General features: G+C 46.9%; 4 protein-coding genes across 17 annotated transcripts; 3 read left to right on the forward strand and 1 right to left on the reverse strand.

Annotated features, from left to right (window-relative positions):
* The first annotated feature begins 708 nt into the window (after nucleotides 1–708).
* PLA2G2E (phospholipase A2 group IIE) lies at nucleotides 709–2,513 on the forward strand. 8 transcript variants are annotated; one of them, XM_085508987.1, is made up of 6 exons: nucleotides 709–801; nucleotides 1,084–1,180; nucleotides 1,289–1,418; nucleotides 1,783–1,889; nucleotides 2,005–2,150; nucleotides 2,208–2,513. In XM_085508987.1, exons 2-5 carry the CDS (start codon nucleotides 1,141–1,143, stop codon nucleotides 2,109–2,111), a joined length of 384 nt encoding a protein of 127 aa, XP_085365113.1. In that variant the 5' UTR covers nucleotides 709–801; nucleotides 1,084–1,140; the 3' UTR covers nucleotides 2,112–2,150; nucleotides 2,208–2,513. The 8 variants fall into 8 exon arrangements, with proteins under 8 accessions (XP_085365113.1, XP_085365114.1, XP_085365116.1 ...); XM_085508988.1 differs by having other exon boundaries at nucleotides 2,227–2,513; XM_085508990.1 differs by having other exon boundaries at nucleotides 1,124–1,180.
* A 1,151-nt stretch (nucleotides 2,514–3,664) lies between these two features.
* Nucleotides 3,665–15,432, reverse strand: OTUD3 (OTU deubiquitinase 3). 7 transcript variants are annotated; one of them, XR_014931828.1, is made up of 9 exons: nucleotides 13,031–13,216; nucleotides 12,410–12,558; nucleotides 11,545–11,657; nucleotides 9,866–9,988; nucleotides 9,087–9,212; nucleotides 8,591–8,691; nucleotides 7,851–8,035; nucleotides 7,312–7,511; nucleotides 3,665–7,180 (listed from the first exon to the last, which is right to left on the reverse strand). XR_014931828.1 is itself a non-coding variant. In XM_085508978.1 (9 exons), exons 3-9 carry the CDS (start codon nucleotides 12,471–12,473, stop codon nucleotides 7,335–7,337), a joined length of 885 nt encoding a protein of 294 aa, XP_085365104.1. In that variant the 5' UTR covers nucleotides 12,474–12,558; nucleotides 14,297–14,395; nucleotides 15,400–15,432; the 3' UTR covers nucleotides 3,665–7,334. The 7 variants fall into 7 exon arrangements, 3 of the variants coding, with proteins under 3 accessions (XP_085365104.1, XP_015737790.2, XP_015737791.2); XM_085508978.1 differs by lacking the exon at nucleotides 13,031–13,216 and adding exons at nucleotides 14,297–14,395; nucleotides 15,400–15,432 and having other exon boundaries at nucleotides 3,665–7,511; nucleotides 8,595–8,691; XM_015882305.3 differs by having other exon boundaries at nucleotides 6,736–7,180; nucleotides 8,595–8,691.
* On the forward strand, nucleotides 4,207–5,759 carry LOC107323344 (group IIE secretory phospholipase A2-like). The gene is made up of 4 exons (XM_015882321.3): nucleotides 4,207–4,283; nucleotides 4,392–4,539; nucleotides 4,969–5,075; nucleotides 5,617–5,759. The coding sequence occupies exons 1-4, from the start codon at nucleotides 4,256–4,258 to the stop codon at nucleotides 5,757–5,759; spliced, it is 426 nt and encodes a 141-aa protein (XP_015737807.2). The 5' UTR covers nucleotides 4,207–4,255.
* RNF186 (ring finger protein 186) lies at nucleotides 13,749–14,971 on the forward strand. The gene has a single exon (XM_015882308.3). It carries the CDS (start codon nucleotides 13,883–13,885, stop codon nucleotides 14,819–14,821), a length of 939 nt encoding a protein of 312 aa, XP_015737794.2. The 5' UTR covers nucleotides 13,749–13,882; the 3' UTR covers nucleotides 14,822–14,971.
* Nucleotides 15,433–16,478: the final 1,046 nt, after the last annotated feature.

The following is a 16,478-nucleotide window of genomic DNA, read 5'->3' on the forward strand; positions in this document are numbered from 1 at the left end:
AAAATTGGGTTTGGGGAGCTGAAAAATAGGTTGTGGACCCTCAAGTGGGGCTCCAGGCCCTCAAAATGGGAATATGGAATGAAAAAAGAAAACCTGAGCCCTCAAAATTATGACTTGAATCCTATAGATGAACCTGTGAACCTGAAGAATGACTCCCTAGACTGAAAAATCAGAGTCTGGGCCCTACAAACAGGATTACAAGCCCTTAAAGTTAGTACTTGGGTGTTCAAAAAGGGACTTTGTGACCAAAAGTCAGGATGGTTAGATCCTCCACATGGTATTTTAGAGGGTAAGATAAAGTCTGAGTTCAAAGAATAAGGTCCAGGACACAAAAAAATGAAGATGGGTGGATGCCTGGGGTCTGTGGGCAGCACTGAGGGCATCTAGAGAGCAATGGGGGGAAAATGGGAGCACACTGGAAGGCTCTTGGCAGTACTGGGGTTACTGGGAGGGTGTTTGGGGGTCTCTAGATAGCGCTGGGGGTGCAGTATAAAGCTCAAGACAATACTGGGAGTCAGCAGGAGGGTAATGAGCTGTTACAAAAAGCAGTGGGAGTGTAGCAGGAGGCTACAGAGAGCAGCAGGGGGCACTGGGAGGGTGCTTGGGGGGTCCCCAGACAGCAGCAAGGGGCTCCAGGCTGCGTCACACCAGGCTGTGGGTTTGGCCGGCAAGGGACGGGGCGTAGCAGGACTGAGCGTGGGGACAGGCGAGAGGCATTTCTGCACTTCCAGGCAGGAGCCAGAGGCACAGGGCAGCGCTCGGCCAGCAAGGGATTGGAATCGGAACTGGTGCCATTTCCTGGTAAGAGACCCCTGCCTGACCCCGCTGCTGCTGGGGGTCAACGCACTGCAGAAGTGAAAATAGGGCCGGGGTGTTGGGAGGAGGAGGAGGAGGCACGCTGTACTGTTTTCCTTGCCTTGTGATTTAGTGCTTCGAGGGGAAAACTGAGCTGGGGAGATGCTGCTGCCAAGTTCTCTTCGGTGTGAGGGGTGGTGGGATGAGAGCTGGAGGGGGTGGGCGATGGGATAGGAGCCCTCCTGCCTCCCTCCCTTCAACCTCTGGAGGAATTCTACCTGATTTCAGCAGGGCAAGGTTGGCAGGGCAGCTCCCGTTTCTCCCCCAGGTGCAGGTGAGAGGAAGATGAAGGTCTTGTTGATGCCGGCGCTGCTGCTCGCCTGCGGTAAGTGCAACTGAAACAGAAAAGGAGATCCCAGCTAAACCTGCTCCACTCCAGCTGCCTGGGGCTTGTTTATCTCGCTCACAAAATCCTATTTTCCGGTCGCTTCAGGCATGCTCACAGCTCGTGGGAAGCACCCGCACACGTTTGCTCCAGGGCTGGAAGGAAGCACTGTGGGAAACCTGACAGCCCATGGCTGTGGATCAGGATGGGGCCGTGGTCGAGCTGCTGTCATGGACCGGTACAGCATCAGCAAGTGGCAGCAAGAGGGGAACAGGAGTTAGGGACAGTGAGGGCCACCCTTCCCTGCAGCCCTGTCGAGGCAGAGATCACCAACTGAAATGGATGGGATGGCAGCACAGGGCAGGGCTGGTCCGAAAGCCAGTGTGCAGAAAGGCTGAAGCCAGCAGTTGGATTTGGTGATCCCTATGGGTCCCTTCCAAGATGGGATATTCTGGGGTTCTGTGAAAGGCTGCAGGGGGAAGCTGATAAGAGATGGGTGTGGGAGCAGGGGGAGCAGGCTGGAGATTGCCCAGTGCAGGAGAGGATGCAAGCCCTGCTACCAGCCTGTTTGTGTCAGGGCCATGCTCTCACTCTCGCTGCAGGTGCTGCCTGCTCCGTGCCTGCTGCTACGCCAAGCTGGCCGCACGCCGCTGCCGTGTGGGACAGACCCAACGCCTCGCTGTGTCCCAGCCACGGGTCCCTGCCTGCAGTAAGTGGCCATGCTTTAGGATCCTCTCATCCAACAGCCTTGAGAGCCCCCACTGCCACCCTGGGTTCCTCCTCCAGCCACCATCCCAGCGCTGTGCTTCCTCTTGCTCCCATAGGCTCTGGGACGCGGTGTCAGAGAGCAGCCTGCAGATGTGATCGTTTGGCCCAGCTGTGCCGGGCACGCAGCAGGGCGCTGCGCAGGTGTCGAGGCAGGCGCTGCTGATGGAGAAGGGCTCCTCGTAATAAACCCACCTCCATGCTGGTAAGCAAAGAGGAGCTCGGCTCGGCGCCAGGAGCGCTTCCCCATCCTCTTCTTCAGGGCTTTTTGGCTACAATAGGAGGACAACCGCCCTTTTGTGAAGCTGCGTCATTAGACACTGGGTCCGAGGAGGGAGGGTAGAGCAGATGTAATGTTTGTGCTCAGAAAAACAAGGGAGGAGCAGACACCTGCACCTCGTCACAGCAAAGGGCGAGATGATGGAAGCAGTCTTGCTGTTGGCGTTCACCCCTTTTGGCTCAAGCTCCCCAGTTGCAAACTGCTGCACGGAGATGTTGGCTCCCTCAGCTTCTTGCTTCACTGCCGAATCTTTTTAAGTCACTCCAAAATAAAACCAGAGAGCACAAAGCTTCGGTCCTCTGTGTGATATGACTTTGTTGCGTTCAGTGACAACCCCTGGCACTGGGGGAAGCTCATCAATTAGCAGGGCATCCTGCAGAGACACCAACAAATAGCACCCAGCCCTAAGGAGCAGAGCTGAGCTGTAGGGTTCAGAGCCTGTCCATGGTCCACAAAGGGCGATGCATCCCCCACCAGTGCTCATCAGCACCCCTCAGTCCTTCCAGACCCCTATAATTCACAGAGAGATGGAAGCTGCTGTCAGTCAGTGGTCAGGCATGATGCTGCAGGAGGGCTGGCTGCCAGAGAGCTTTGCTGCGATGGGGTGGCTGGGAAGTCATGCTTGCCTCACAGTCAGAGCAGAACAAAACACGTTTCTCATCAGAAAAGAATGTTTTGGCCTTATTTTGCAACAATCTCCAGCATGTCCCTTAGGAAAAGGCAGTCAGGCAGACAGCTGCTTCCTCTTGCCCCAAGCATCCTCACGATGCAGGTTTTCTGCCCTGCAGGTGAATTCAGCACAGTTGACCTCACAGGAATGCTTGGACAGTGCTGCAAACCCTATGGGGCTCTGTAACAAAGTATAACCCCAAAAACAGTCACAAAAGCTGGTGTCCCCCAGGAGCAGGAGCACACTGTGCTGTGCCCTGGGCATTGCCAGCTGCAATTCACACCCTAGCTTGTCCCAGACGTGATGACAGTGGTGCTGGGAAATACCCATTAAACAAGGAAGAATCCCTGAATGAGGAAGTATCCCTTGAATCAGAAATGCTCCCCACCAGCTGCAAACCAGGCACCCACAGTTTAGCCCTGGGGGGGCACAAGCACCCACTAGGAAGGAAAGTGCAGCCCTGCGCCAAGCAGCTGCTGTTTGCAAGGTGTAAATCAAGGATCGTGTCCTTGGCAGGATGGGATAACAGAGGTGATTCAGCTGACAGATTGCACACCAGGATGAGTTGAAACACTCTCTCCTTGTTTAATTTTGATGTGTTTTTCTTCTCGGACATCCTGCTATACAAATCAGCTCACATGGAGCTCTGTGGGCAGCTCTGTGAGCTCAGATGCAATGAAGTGAGCTGCACAAGTGCTGAAAAGCAGCACTGGAATTGGTGCATAACGTACTGGGGGGGACGGGAGGAGAGAAAAAAGGCAACTCCATGTAAACATGCCAAATTCATTAATTATTACCAGCAACCTCAGACAGATCCCAAGAACGTTGTTACAGCACTTGCTGGGGCACAGAGACATGCAATATTTAGCATCACCAAAACCCACAGCTCTGCATCTCACCCACATCGGAGCAGGAAGGGATTTTCTCCCTGTCCAAGTGAGCAATTAAGGAAACAGTAAGATAAAGCACGGTGCTTTTGAAAGCCATTTAAGGACAACATTGTTCCTGTTTTCCCTTCAGTTTTCCCTATTTGTGCAGAGCGCTGAGATAACCAGTCATGCACAGACAAGGCTTCACTCAGTTCCAGTCCATGTAAACATCCCCTACCCTCCCATCAAAGGGCATCCCGACATTTCCAGTAATGGGAATTACACCTGAGCAGGCCTCCAAGATGCCAGGAGCAGTTTGCACATGTAACGGAACCAATATGGTGAGATCTGTCAATATTTGCCCACTTTGGAGAAATCAAAGGAGGAATCCCGCTGAGCGGACACACGTTGTCTATAAAACGTAAGGCTGGGTGCACACTCGGCACCCTGGGATCATCCTGCTCATCACGAGTGCTGCCTACCACGAGGCCATGAAGCTCCTGGTGCTCCTCATCTGCTGTAAGTACCCCCTGCATGGTGATGGGGCAAGGCTGGGGCTGATGGCTCCTCTTTTTAGTCCATTTTTAGAGGGTTCTCTTTCCAACGCCACTAACAGCATGTCTCCAGTTGCAGGGCTGGCCCCCGTGAGCTGCGACTTGCTTCAGTTTGCTTCCATGATTAAGGAGAAGACTGGGAAGTTTGCGCTGTCCTACAACACCTACGGCTGCCACTGCGGCCCTGGGGGATCCAAGATGCCGGTGGATCCAACTGACTGGTAAGCAAGGAAGCAGAGGGTGCTGCCAGCCCTCTTCTCCCAAAGCTCAATGCAGGGTGAAGCTGGGGCAGGCAGAGCAGGGAAGGACACACAGCTTTTCCTGAATCTCATATCATTGGTCTTCTCTGCCTCTCCTTGTGTATGAGGCTAGAAGCTGAGGTAGTAATGCCATAACAGTCAGTGTAACCCTAATGCACATCTTTAAAAGCCGCTCGATAGCAGCAGCTCACGCTGTGCTCACCTGCTTTCAAAAGGAGGATCATCTAACAAAGCCAGGCTAATTAAAGCAGCCATTTGGTGTTACACCAAGTTGCTGAGGCAGAAAAATGGGAATGTGGTGGTGCAGCACGTGCAGCTTTGCACAGGTTGTGCACCACCATTTCCCCTATGCTCCTCACCCTGCCCTGATGGAACTTCATGTGACACCAGGTGCTGTCATGCCCACGACTGCTGCTACAAGAGGTTGACATCCTTGACCTGCGTTCCCCACCTTGTCCATTACAATTTCTCCATCAAGGGAGGCCAGATCACATGCGGTAAGAGATGGCGCGAGGCCCAACCACTCTCACTTCCAGGGAATCCCTTCCTTGATGTCCTTCATACCAACGTAGCTGGGAAACCACTTGCTGGGGAGGGGGTGGAAGAGAAGGAAAGGTGCCAGAAGTGGTGCTAATGTACCAGCTGGGGCCATGAGAAAGTTGAGAGCTAGGAGAGCTCCCAGAGGATGAGGGTTCCTCTTCTGTGGAGGTCAAATACTGACCCAGCCAAGCTGGACACAGAACATTTGAGGTTTTAATCTGGATAGGGTCATTGTGCTGCCCCTTGTGACAACCCAGAGCAAACAATATCACTTCTGGATAAGGGGACCAAAACCGAGCACCTCCTCATCATCTACACAGATTTCTATATAAATTAAACTAAATGCTCCCTCTAGGGTCATTATTGGTTTGTAGCCACATAGTTCCATGCCCCAGGGGTGTATAGTGGCAACAGGATTCATCCTCAGCTACCCTAAGGTTCATGGGGATGATTTGAAAAGTAACTCCAAGCTTCTGCCCTCCTCTCCTTTTCCTCCAGGATCTGGGAGTTCATGTAAAAGAGGTACCTGCGAGTGTGACAAGAAGGCAGCAGAGTGTTTCAAGAGGCACCTCGGAACCTTCAGCAAAAGCTACCAGAATTATTCAAACTTCAAGTGCAAGGGCTCACTTCCCCGTTGCTAGAGATGCCAGACTTGAAACCTGAAGGAAATGTTTTAAATTGAGATTCTCTTCTTGCAGTGAGATGGAGCAAGGCACAACTCCAGACTCACTGCACCAAAAAGGCACTTGGAATCTCTCCACCAAGCCTGCCAGACCCTGAATTGGTGCACAAGGAAAGCTTGCTCCTCAGAATTAAAGAAATCATTAAAAAATCTTTGCAAATAAAAATAGTTTTCCAAGACAACTTCTAATGTGTTGTTTCAAGACAGTGCCTGAATGGGTGGGAAAGCTGCAGCAGAGTTATTGGATCCAACAGTACAAGGCAGCCAAACTGCAGGTGCAAACCAGCTCTGCCCTGCTAATTAATTACTTACTAAAGCTATGGGGCACTGCCAGGGCTTTAGGTTTCCATTTGAGAGAGGACTTCAAGTTATACCTAAGCTTCTCTTTGGTCAGAAATTTGAACCAAACATTTTTACCAGAAGGGAAAAATGAGATAGAACCTAGCTGGGAAACAGCTAATCAAGTCAATGCTGCCCTCTAAGGTTTCTGAGTGCAAACACATTTCACTCCAGCCAACAGCAAGGCATCTTTACATTCACATGTAAATGGCCATAAATCTACAGCCAAGTCCTACAGTGCTTCCACTTCAGTTCAAATTCCCAATTCTGTAGTGGAAAGCACCACAGGTTTCAAGCTGCATACTTTAATGGTACCTAGTGACCATACCTGAGAGGAATTTAAGGTGAAAATCCTACCCTAGAAAAAGCTTGATTTACAAAGAGTGAACCAGGCGTGGTTTCCAGTAACCATTGCTGCTTGGAAGCTTTTTCCCCAAGACTCCTGATCCATTGGTTCTAATTTCATTTAGAGACTAATGACTATCAAGTTCCTGGCTTGGACTAAAACTCAGGAGTTGCCCTAAAGCTCCAGAATATGGTAAAGGAGAAAAGATTCCAGATGTCCAAGTAACAACAATCAGCACAAACTCCAAGCCTGCTCGTATCGTATTTTACTACCTTGTTAGACTTCACCAGATCAAATGTATCAGCCCTGCAGCCTCAGGAGTCCACTCAGATGAAAAAGGAAAGAGGAATCTCATGTTTGATAGTGTTGGCTAACACTTTAAGAGAATTCTGGGACTATTCCCTTATTTTTTAAACTTAAATAGAAAAAAAAAGCAGCACATTCCTGAGTTGAGAATTGTTAACATTTTCCCTGACAGTAAGGTAAAATAAATCTTCTCCACAGTAAAAAGTTGCTATAATAAATCTAAGCATTTGAAGAGATCTCAAAGCAAATCCGATGTTGCTGTGTGAGGAAAACTGTCTCACCTTTATCATCATCATCACCACCAAGATAATGAAAAGCAGTCCCTACTTTTTGGTTAAAGCTCTTCTCTCAGCACAGGTTGCTGTAGGATTACTCAACAACTGCTTGCCCTGCAAGTGAAGAAACAAAGTGCTTATATGCTCAGCCATCTCCACAAAAAACAACTTCACAGTAACAAGAGATGCTTGGAAGTTTGCTTAAGAGGAGATTTATCTTCACCAGTTTCCTTTGCTTTTCTCACCAGAACGCTTAGAACACGTTCAGTCATATATTTAGAGCTGCCATGGTCTTCACCAAGGTTATCTGGTTATCTGAGTCCACCTCTTTCTTGCTGTTATCTGCACAGTTACTCCTATTGGCCAAAACCTTCTGCCGGTGCCTTTCTTCCTGCCTCTTCTTCTTCTCCAGTCGCTGCTGTTCCTTCTTTTGTTTTTTAAATACCTGAAAAAGGAGGAATAAAAACAAAGCTGAAAACAGACATTCTTTGCCCAGCTGAGGAAAAATAACACGGTGGAAAGGAGGCGAGCAGATACCAAAGCAGCTGCCAGAAAATGTTTATTCCAGACTATTTATCTGAACTTTGTGTCACTGTGGGAAGAGTGCCATTTGTCATTAATAAATGTTCGCCTCTGAGAAAAGCCACAACTGTAGCAGCAACAAAATCCAGTAACCCAAAGTACTTTTTAATGAAAAGGAGAACAGTTGCTGGCTAAGCAATCCACAGCGTTCCCCTAAACTTTAAAGGATGTTTAAATCACTGCCAAACCACCATGCACATACCTTTACGTTTTTGTTAGCTCGACTCTCTTCATCAGATCTAGCCTGTCCTTTCAATTTATCTTCTGTTTCACGTCGATGCAAACTCTGACTTCCCAAGATTCCTGAACCACTTCCATTCTCCTCACACAGAGCTGAGGCACACAGTTCCTGACCATTGCTCTGGGGATCACTCTGCTCCTCAGCACCTACCAACAACAGAGCTTTTTCTCAGACACTCTATACAGAAGTTGTCTCTGTCAGCCAATTCCTTCTTTCTTTCTGGAACAGTGATTTCTTTTGGAAGCTGGGTCGAATATGGAAAAAGACAAAGACCAGTCTGCTCACTTCTGGGTACATCAGGTTGTCCAGAGAAAAGAACTAGGACACAACGTGCTTGGAGATGTTATAAACCTGAAAGCTCAGTTATGTGGTCAGGAAGCCACAAGAATGGCTCCAGGGATTACTAATCTTACACAGAGCTTCTCACGATTTTAGTGGAGAACAACAAATAGGATACGCTCAATGGCATATCAGAACTCAGTTTAGTGCCTTCAGCAGTCCCAGGTCTGTCTCATTGTTACCTAAAGACTAAGCAGGAGCACAAAATCTGCCCTCCAAAGTTTTCCGAGTACATAAGAAGAGGCAGCAGCACAGCTAACAGGAAGTTTCTGCTACCACTGTCCCTGCTGAACTGCTGTTTACAGTGAACGTTAATGTCAGACAGCATTTTTCTGAAGCACTAAGTGACAAAGTCCACGTACTTACTGATTCTTTTTACTTCCTGCACTTGAAAGATGGCAAATATTGCAGATTCTAAGTTATAGTCTTCCGTTTTCAGAACCTGGCTTACCAACTCAATGTCCTGTCCAAGAGAAAGATAACACACAGAGAGTTCAAACCAGACATACAGACAGCCATTCAACAGCCAACATTCCTGATCCATTCTGTTCTCTGCATCTTCAGTAACCATGTGTAATCTAGTGACCAAAGCTAAATTTTGTGGAGTGTGGGATGTCTAGATTTTACAGAATCTGTTTTAAACCAAGAGGTTTTTTTGATAGAGACTCTAAGACAAAGCTTCCAAAACTATTCACTATCCATACAAAGTATACTTGATTGATTCTAGCATACTACGCACCCTAATTTATGCCTGCAGTATTGAGATTGTCCAGGACAAACACTTTTTTTCCTCCAAGATTACCTTCACATATCAAGAAGTTTTGAATATGGAGCATAAAAAGGGCACTCAATACTTACTGAACACCCAGTTGCACTGCACACTTTTTGTACAGCAGCCTCCATTTCAATTTCAGTCTCATCTTCAGAGTCATCCTTCTGTTGCTTCGTTTCCTCCTCCTTATTTGATTCATTTTTGGGGAGCATCTACAAGAAAAGCAAAGCCCAGAAGTGTGCATTACTTTTATCATATACAGTTTGACACTAACATAAATTGGATCATAGCATTCTCAGAAAAATCAAAGTATCTTAGAAATTGTGTAACTTCCACTGTCCCTGACACCCCTTCCTAAGATTCATAAACACTCCACTTAGAAAACTCTTACATACTACAAGATCATGCACATCAGTTATCAATCACTGGCTTTTTAAATGAAGCAATAAATACAAATACATGCAGACAAACCCTGCCAACAGGGCAGCTCACTCATTAACAGGAAAAAGTGAGATATGAAGATTATTGTATCTGGATGTTGCATTTCCATCTGTTTCCTCCTTCCCATTTGGTTTTGTATTTGAGGTGATGAATCTAATTGAGATTGTGTTGACTCAGGACTCCTACAGCCCATACATCAGTGCATCACATTCAAGACTGATTTCCAGGCCAGTAATTTAAGCACTTCACATATGGCAAAGAAAGTTGGCAGTACTAATTAAATTGATCTTAGGGATTCTTCCATACCCAGGATGGGACAAGGACCAAACTCTTCTCTCAGTGCAAATGAGGAAGTAAATAAACCGGTGACATTCGGCTGCTAGTTGTCAGCCTCAGCTGATCAGGTCACTCTGACACAACCAACCTCCATCCGAAGATATGCTGGGGATTCAGAATCATCGTTGATTCTCCTCACACTGTCATAGTGCTCTCCATGCCGATACGCAATATGCAGTTCCCTCACATCGCTTTTGTCAGTGCCTTGAATCTGATCGAAACAAACAGACTGCAAATGAGCATTTGAACTTCACTTCAGAGTCACATTTTCCTTAGCATTACTTATTGAAGTAATGATTAACACCGTGCTAGGAGAAAAGTACGTAGCTGATTAAGTATCTTTAAACAGGAAACTCTGACCTAATAATCCAGACATACCTACAGTAACAACACAGTTTCTGTGTGAAGGGTAAGACACACATTGTGGGATCAGTTACTTCATTACAAACAAAACACAGCATGAAAATATTGTAACGGTAAGCTTAAGAAGATTTTCTAAGCTTTCTACAGAAACAATTACAGTTTTCTGATGATCTTTTCCAAACCCATCTTCAGTGACAGTGTTCATTCAAGGTGTGATGCCTTTTAACCCCTCAAGTGTAAGGAAAAAGAGCTTGATCAAGTTGGGACTGCAGTAGAAGCAGTCACCCATGGCAGTTTTGTTCTGCAGTTGTGACAAGGCAGCGTTTTAGTGATCTGCATTTGAAGTGGATGTTTTGCTTATAAAAGAAATAGCAATAAACAAAAATGACAAGAATCTATTAACTCAAGAGCATCATTAATAATCAAAAGTTCCTCTGTTCTGTCAGCACCAAACACTGCAGCTTTTGTAAGAGTATTCTCACCATGAGAATTTAGCTGGATCTGTGAGATAAAAGCTAACATCATTTCAACTCCTGCAAGGAATGCAGAATATTACACCATATTTGCAAGTCTCCTTTGCTCACCTGTCACAGCCAGAGTTCAAAGATATGACACCTCTGCTAGAGAAGATGCCAGTAAGTAAAAAACAAAGCATGCTTGCTTTAGGGCTCCAGTTTCCCAATCCTTTTACGTCTTTTCCCAGCTTGCAGCATTTACACCAAGTCACCTTTCAACCAAGTCTGCAGTCTGCGTTGCATTAACAACATTTCACAAGAGATATTCCCCATTCACCCGTTTTACACTTGTTCACCTCTGAGCTCCAACACAATAATAGGTTACATTTAACTCCTGCCTTTTATCCTATTAAGTTGTTCATCGTGCTGAATCTCAGATTTATTTTCAACACTTCTCATCTGTCAGAGCCTAAGTGGTTATCTAACAAATCTTAAGACTGAAAATAAGCCAATCTCTTTGGTTGTCAGTACTGAAGCCTCACTTGAGCTCTCTCCAAAGTACAGTGGAATTTTAAGCTAAAGGTATGTGCAGATTAAAAAACAAAAACAAAACACTGGAAAAAGGTGAAGAGTTACCCAAAAAGCCAGCAACATAACCCGTGTGTCTGTGCTAACTTGGAGCCTGACATTTTCAGCCAGTATAAAGAAAAAGTTAAAGGTCATTAAAGCCCTAAGAAGTCATCACAGGGATGCCCAACTCCACAGTGCTTCTGAGTACGTCAAGCTGAGTTCTTCAAGGCTGAAAAAGCAAGGCCAGCTCTCCATCATGCCAATCTAAGTATGGCTGCTGAGCAGTATTTTTGTGCTCTTTTGATGGATCAGAAAGTTTCAACCATTTGCATCCATCAACTAGAAGTTAGGCCAGAACACAGAAGTTTTCTTTACTCACCTGCCACAACGGTGCATTCAGCTGATGAATAACCACGTTCATTTGATTGTTCCTCGCAAAGGCCACAATAGCATCATTGCCAGCAAAGGTACCAGGCTTTGCCAAATTGGTAACTGAAGGAAAAAAATTCAAGATATTTATAAGAGCTGGAGACCAATTTCTGACAGTTCCAAAAGCAGCGATAGAGAGTAATAAAATTTCAACAAGGGGCCCAAGAAATAAATTCTGGAAAGGAAATCCCACTGTTAAATGGCAACTGCAGGGGCAAGAATCCAGCAGTGTCAGAAGTTTATGAGTATTAAATGACCACAGAGAGTCCAGAAAAGGCAGCACACCTTACATTATGCAAGGCCATCAGTCCTGTATTAGCTTCTGGAAAGGTGCCACATACTAAAAGACCACACTGCTTTCATGGATCACCTTCAAGTCACTTGGCACCAGCACAAGGCTGTGAGAACAAAGGCTGCATTGGTCTCTGCTTTGGATCTTCCTCTAGATTAACACTATAAAACATCACACGTCAAGGAGAAAGGAATCCAAGGAAGTCAGCACTCAATGGCCACCAATATTCTGGATGCTTCATTTTCTCAAGTGAAACCTTGTGGGCTTCATTTTCTCCTTGTAAAAAACCCCTAACTTTTCACTCTTTGCTTTTTTTTCTTCCCTTTTCCAAGTTCTTCCTAAATTCAAATAAGTTCCAGGAAAACTCTACAGAAACATAATAAATGTAAACTTGATGCTGTTACTAAAGGTCAGCAACTGACCATAATAACACAGTAATAGGATGAGGAATAGCTTAATGCTCAAATGATAAGTACCATATTCCAGAATAACCCTATCTATGAGTGTCCTATGGAAACTGTACCATGTTTCTCAAAGGGAACATCATCCTCCACGAAGGGCTCAAAGTCCTCTCGTCGCTTTATCATGTATTCCACAGTCTCCTGGCGATGCCTGAGGTGGTTCCGGGAGTGTCCCTCCAGTTGGTCACCCAGGGCACGAAACAAACAGTTGCTAATGAATGAGAAACTACCTGTTAGTGTGTTGGCAGCACTGCTTAAAAACCCACACCACTAAACCAATGATGTTGCAGCAGAAAAAAACACAGGCTGGACAGCAAGAACTGAGATTAGAAGAATGCAGGGCAAGAACATAAGATTTAAGTGAACACGTCATCAGCTCCTACAGAGCAACTCAAAAGCAGGCACAGTGCAGGGCCAAGCTGTCCTGAACTGCCACGGAGACAAAGAACAAAGGCCAACCCAAGGATTCATGGACCAGCTTCTCAAGAAGCACGTGTCTAACCCCGTCCTCCAATGCCCCGCACTGACGTGAAGCCCTCCGGCCAGCACAGCCTTAAGTCTGTCCAAGCGAGGAAGAGGGCTGAAGGACAGACCCGGCGTTATCCGAGGGCACGGGGGAAAGCCGGGATCCCTGTGGGGCGCAGTCCCTGCTCAACCAGGAGGAGCAGCCCTCCGGCACTCACCCATCGCCCGGCACCTCCCGCAACTTGAGGCCGAGGGCCCGGAGCTGCCTGGCGAGGCCTCCTCCACCGCCCTCCGAGGGCTTGGCAGCCGCTCCGCCGGCAGCTTGTCGAGGCCTCCGGGCCTTCTTGGGGCCTCCGGACCGAGACCGGGCCGCCTGCTTGCGGGACATCAACGTCTGCGGCTCCGCGCATGCACAGCGGGGTGGCACCATAGAGAACAGAGCGGAGGTAGATAGAGCGCCGCCACTGTGCTCCCCCGCCCTCAGCACGCCGGGAGGAGCGGCCGGCAGGGGGCAGCGGCGGAGCGGGGCTGAACCATCCGAACCAACCGAACCGGGAAACCAACGACGAACTGGGATTAACGGAACAGGAATTGGCCATACATAGTGCTGGAGGGCTGCAGTCAGCACGTGAGAGTCCTCCTGGATTCCTTCCCCTTTAATCGCGGTTGTTTCAGCTCTTTCTGCTGCTCCCCCCCCACCCCCTTCATTCAGTCCTTAATCAAAGCTCTGCATTCAATACATCAATGAGTTCCTTTGGCTGTCACTGCTTGGAACCCAAAGAAATCACCCTTAACAAACCAAGTACTAATTGATTAATAATAGCAGTGCCAGCCTCTCGGTCTGGCTGTGAATAAAGCTGCAGTGTCATTATTATACATATTACATTATGGGATATATACATATTACATTATGGGATATATACATATTACATTATGGGATCTCCTTCTGGATGGGAACTCGGTGATAGCAGCCATTGTAAAACGTCTTGGCCACGGAGCTAATGATTAACTCTGCAGCTCATAAAACGTTGTGAGAGCACAACACACTGCAAAGCAACTGTCAGTGGAGCATGAATACAACAGGGATAAAGGGACACCTAAAAGGAGACGGAAACATGGGAGATCCTATGGATAACGGGAGACAAGCTGCAGTGAGGTTTATCTCCATGGAGGAATCCACGCTGAGCAGTGAGAAGAAATGGGGAGATTGTGGAGTACATCAGGCTGAGGTCAGTCCTGCTCCCACTGCAGGGTTCACTGAGGGGCAATGCAAAGACATGGAGAGCTCTGCAGGCACTGAGCTGCTCAGTCCTGCTGCCTTGAAAACTGCGTTTTCACAAGGTTTGAACTCAGCATCTCTCGCTATGGGAACAAATCCAAGCTCTCCCGAGGTATGTAGCTCTAAAAGCAACGAGCAGCCTTCACCCTCATCATCTCTTGCAGACATGGACTGCCTGGTCTGCTTTAATAAGTACAATATTTACCGGCTCCCGAAGCTGCTGGGCTGTCAGCATGCGTTCTGTGCAGTCTGCCTCAAGCTTATCCTTAGGAAAGAAGAGAACGCCTGGATCATCACCTGCCCCCTGTGCAGAAAAAACACATCTGTTTCAGGAGGACTTATCCGCACGCTGCCAAATAAAGAAGAGATCATGGAGCTCTTGGAACACCCTGATTCATGTATTGAGGTACACGGCTCTGGTATAGGGCTGGATAGCAGCAGCTGGGCTCAGAGCAGCCAGGACATATTAAACAGAGAACAAACTGTCCCAGCAGACAACAGACTGGCTGTGCAGAGACTTGTGTTGCTCCTGCTGCTCTTGGTGATCCTCACCATCCTCATCCTCCCGTTTATATACTCCGGGATGATTAAATGGGTCATTTGTATCATGCTGACTTTGGGCTTGCTCATGTCTATGGTGCTTTGCTGCACTCCTAAGTTTTATTGGAGCTGCAATGGAAGCTCGCTCAGGTCGTGCCATAAGGAGACCCACATTGCTGCTATTGCCTGAAACGAGGTGAGATGCCTGGAGATAATGACTGGTTCCCCTTGCACGGCTCAATGGCAGAAGCACGAGTCAGTTACTGGACTTTGAGAGCAAACACATCATAAATTCAATGTGTCTGACATAGCCCTAAAGGCTGAACGGCTCTGCAGAGTGCTGCTTTAATTTTATTACTGAAAACATAGAAAATACATTGATATGCTGACATTCCTAAGAGAGAACTGTAAGCCTTTTATCCCAGATTCATAATGACTTTGTTTTGCTTTGGTCTTCTTGTTGGTGTCATCTCTGCATTACTGCTATAGAATATTATCTGGAACATCTGACACTGAAAAATCTGCCCCCAGTGCTGTGTTTTCCTGCTCTCTTAACATACCCACACCTTTCCTTGTGATAATTAGCCTGATCATCTGGGACTGGACAACTAGCCCCAATGGAAGGGGGCAATTTGAACCCAGTTTATCACCTTCGTCTGTATCATGGAGCAAAAGGTTGTTGTCAGGGGTGGGAGAAGGCAGAGGTTGGTTGTTGAATGCAAAAGAAGAGGTAAAATCAACACTTGTAATCTTGAGTCCACAACTTACACAGGGCGAGGCTCTGAGAAGCTCACGATATTCCAGGCTCTCTGTGTTATTTAGCACTGAAATGGCTCCTCTCAGCTGCACTCCTCTATCTGGCTTCCTGTACCCCTTCTCCTTCTGCTCTCTTTCCATTGTGATGTTGCTCTTGGAGATGTCCACAATTCTCCTTGTAGAGATAAAAATCAATTGTCGTGCTACGCCAAACCTGACTTTTATTTTAATATATGGAATATGTCCATTAAAGCTTCATCATGCTACTTGGACTTCTGTGTTTCAGTTCTGTGTGCCAATTAACATTTGACAGCTCCCTCATTGACAGGAACTACAGCTGAGAAAGCATTGCAAGTTACTGTCAAGCCCTCTCCACCAGCAGCAGTGGATGGCTGGCACTATAAATGTCTGTAATGAATGCTAACGTGAGCCTCAATGTGATGTGCATGAATACAAAGGAATAAGCTAGAAGGGTTAAAGGAAAAGCGTGCACCAATTGCGCAGAACACCGATCTGATTCAATTGAGAAGATAGCAAGGGGTAGAACACGCTGTCCTGAAGATAAGATGACAAAGATGACATGGGCTGCAGCCTTAACATACCCCAATTAAAACCTAAAGGGCAGTTTGGCTCAAGAGAAGATACTTGGGAAGAGACCAAGTGAGACTGGCACCAAACAACATCCACATTAGAAAGGTGTACAGGTCACATCCAGGATCCATTTGTTATCTCCAGTCAAGAGATACTGATCCTGCATTGATGCTCATAGCACACAGTAGTGCTAGAAAGGAATGTTTTCCCTCAAAATGGTCATCCTGCAGCTCTGTACCAGACTTGTGCTCAGCAGTTCAACTGGAGCAATGCTTGAGCCTTTACAGCCACTAACAGGATCTAATTCAGGGTTCATGGATGCTGGCAGAAGTCATTACATTCTATGAGCTGAATTCTTTTACAGCAGCTATTAATGACAAGATGAGGCTCAATGACAATGCAAAACTTTGAAGGGGCATATAAGTTTATGGTGAAAAGCTGTAAATATATATATGTGTTTGTATTCTAAAACATGAAAGGGTTTGTTTGCATGCAGTTCT

This window comes from Coturnix japonica, chromosome 9 (assembly GCF_054131305.1).
Source record: "Coturnix japonica strain WE chromosome 9, WE-NBRP24, whole genome shotgun sequence".
Classification (NCBI taxonomy): Eukaryota; Metazoa; Chordata; class Aves; order Galliformes; family Phasianidae; genus Coturnix; species Coturnix japonica.

What these genes read in the sequence shown, in the direction of transcription:
- PLA2G2E (XM_085508985.1), top strand. Translation starts at nt 1,141, where the DNA reads ATGAAGGTCTTGTTGATGCCGGCGCTGCTGCTCGCCTGCG. An exon ending in GGCGCTGCTGCTCGCCTGCG is followed by an intron (nt 1,181 to 1,288) that starts GTAAGTGCAACT and finishes CGGTCGCTTCAG; the next exon opens with GCATGCTCACAGCTCGTGGG. An exon ending in CGAGCTGCTGTCATGGACCG is followed by an intron (nt 1,419 to 1,782) that starts GTACAGCATCAG and finishes CTCTCGCTGCAG; the next exon opens with GTGCTGCCTGCTCCGTGCCT.
- LOC107323344 (XM_015882321.3), top strand. Translation starts at nt 4,256, where the DNA reads ATGAAGCTCCTGGTGCTCCTCATCTGCT. An exon ending in CCGGTGGATCCAACTGACTG is followed by an intron (nt 4,540 to 4,968) that starts GTAAGCAAGGAA and finishes ATGTGACACCAG; the next exon opens with GTGCTGTCATGCCCACGACT. An exon ending in GGGAGGCCAGATCACATGCG is followed by an intron (nt 5,076 to 5,616) that starts GTAAGAGATGGC and finishes CTTTTCCTCCAG; the next exon opens with GATCTGGGAGTTCATGTAAA.
- RNF186 (XM_015882308.3), top strand. Translation starts at nt 13,883, where the DNA reads ATGAATACAACAGGGATAAAGGGACACCTAAAAGGAGACGGAAACATG.
- OTUD3 (XM_015882304.3), bottom strand. Translation starts at nt 13,200, where the DNA reads ATGTCCCGCAAGCAGGCGGCCCGGTCTCGGTCCGGAGGCCCCAAGAAG. An exon ending in GCAGTGCAACTGGGTGTTCA is followed by an intron (nt 8,692 to 9,086) that starts GTAAGTATTGAG and finishes TCTCTTGGACAG; the next exon opens with GACATTGAGTTGGTAAGCCA. An exon ending in GCAGGAAGTAAAAAGAATCA is followed by an intron (nt 8,036 to 8,594) that starts GTAAGTACGTGG and finishes TGTTGTTGGTAG; the next exon opens with GTGCTGAGGAGCAGAGTGAT.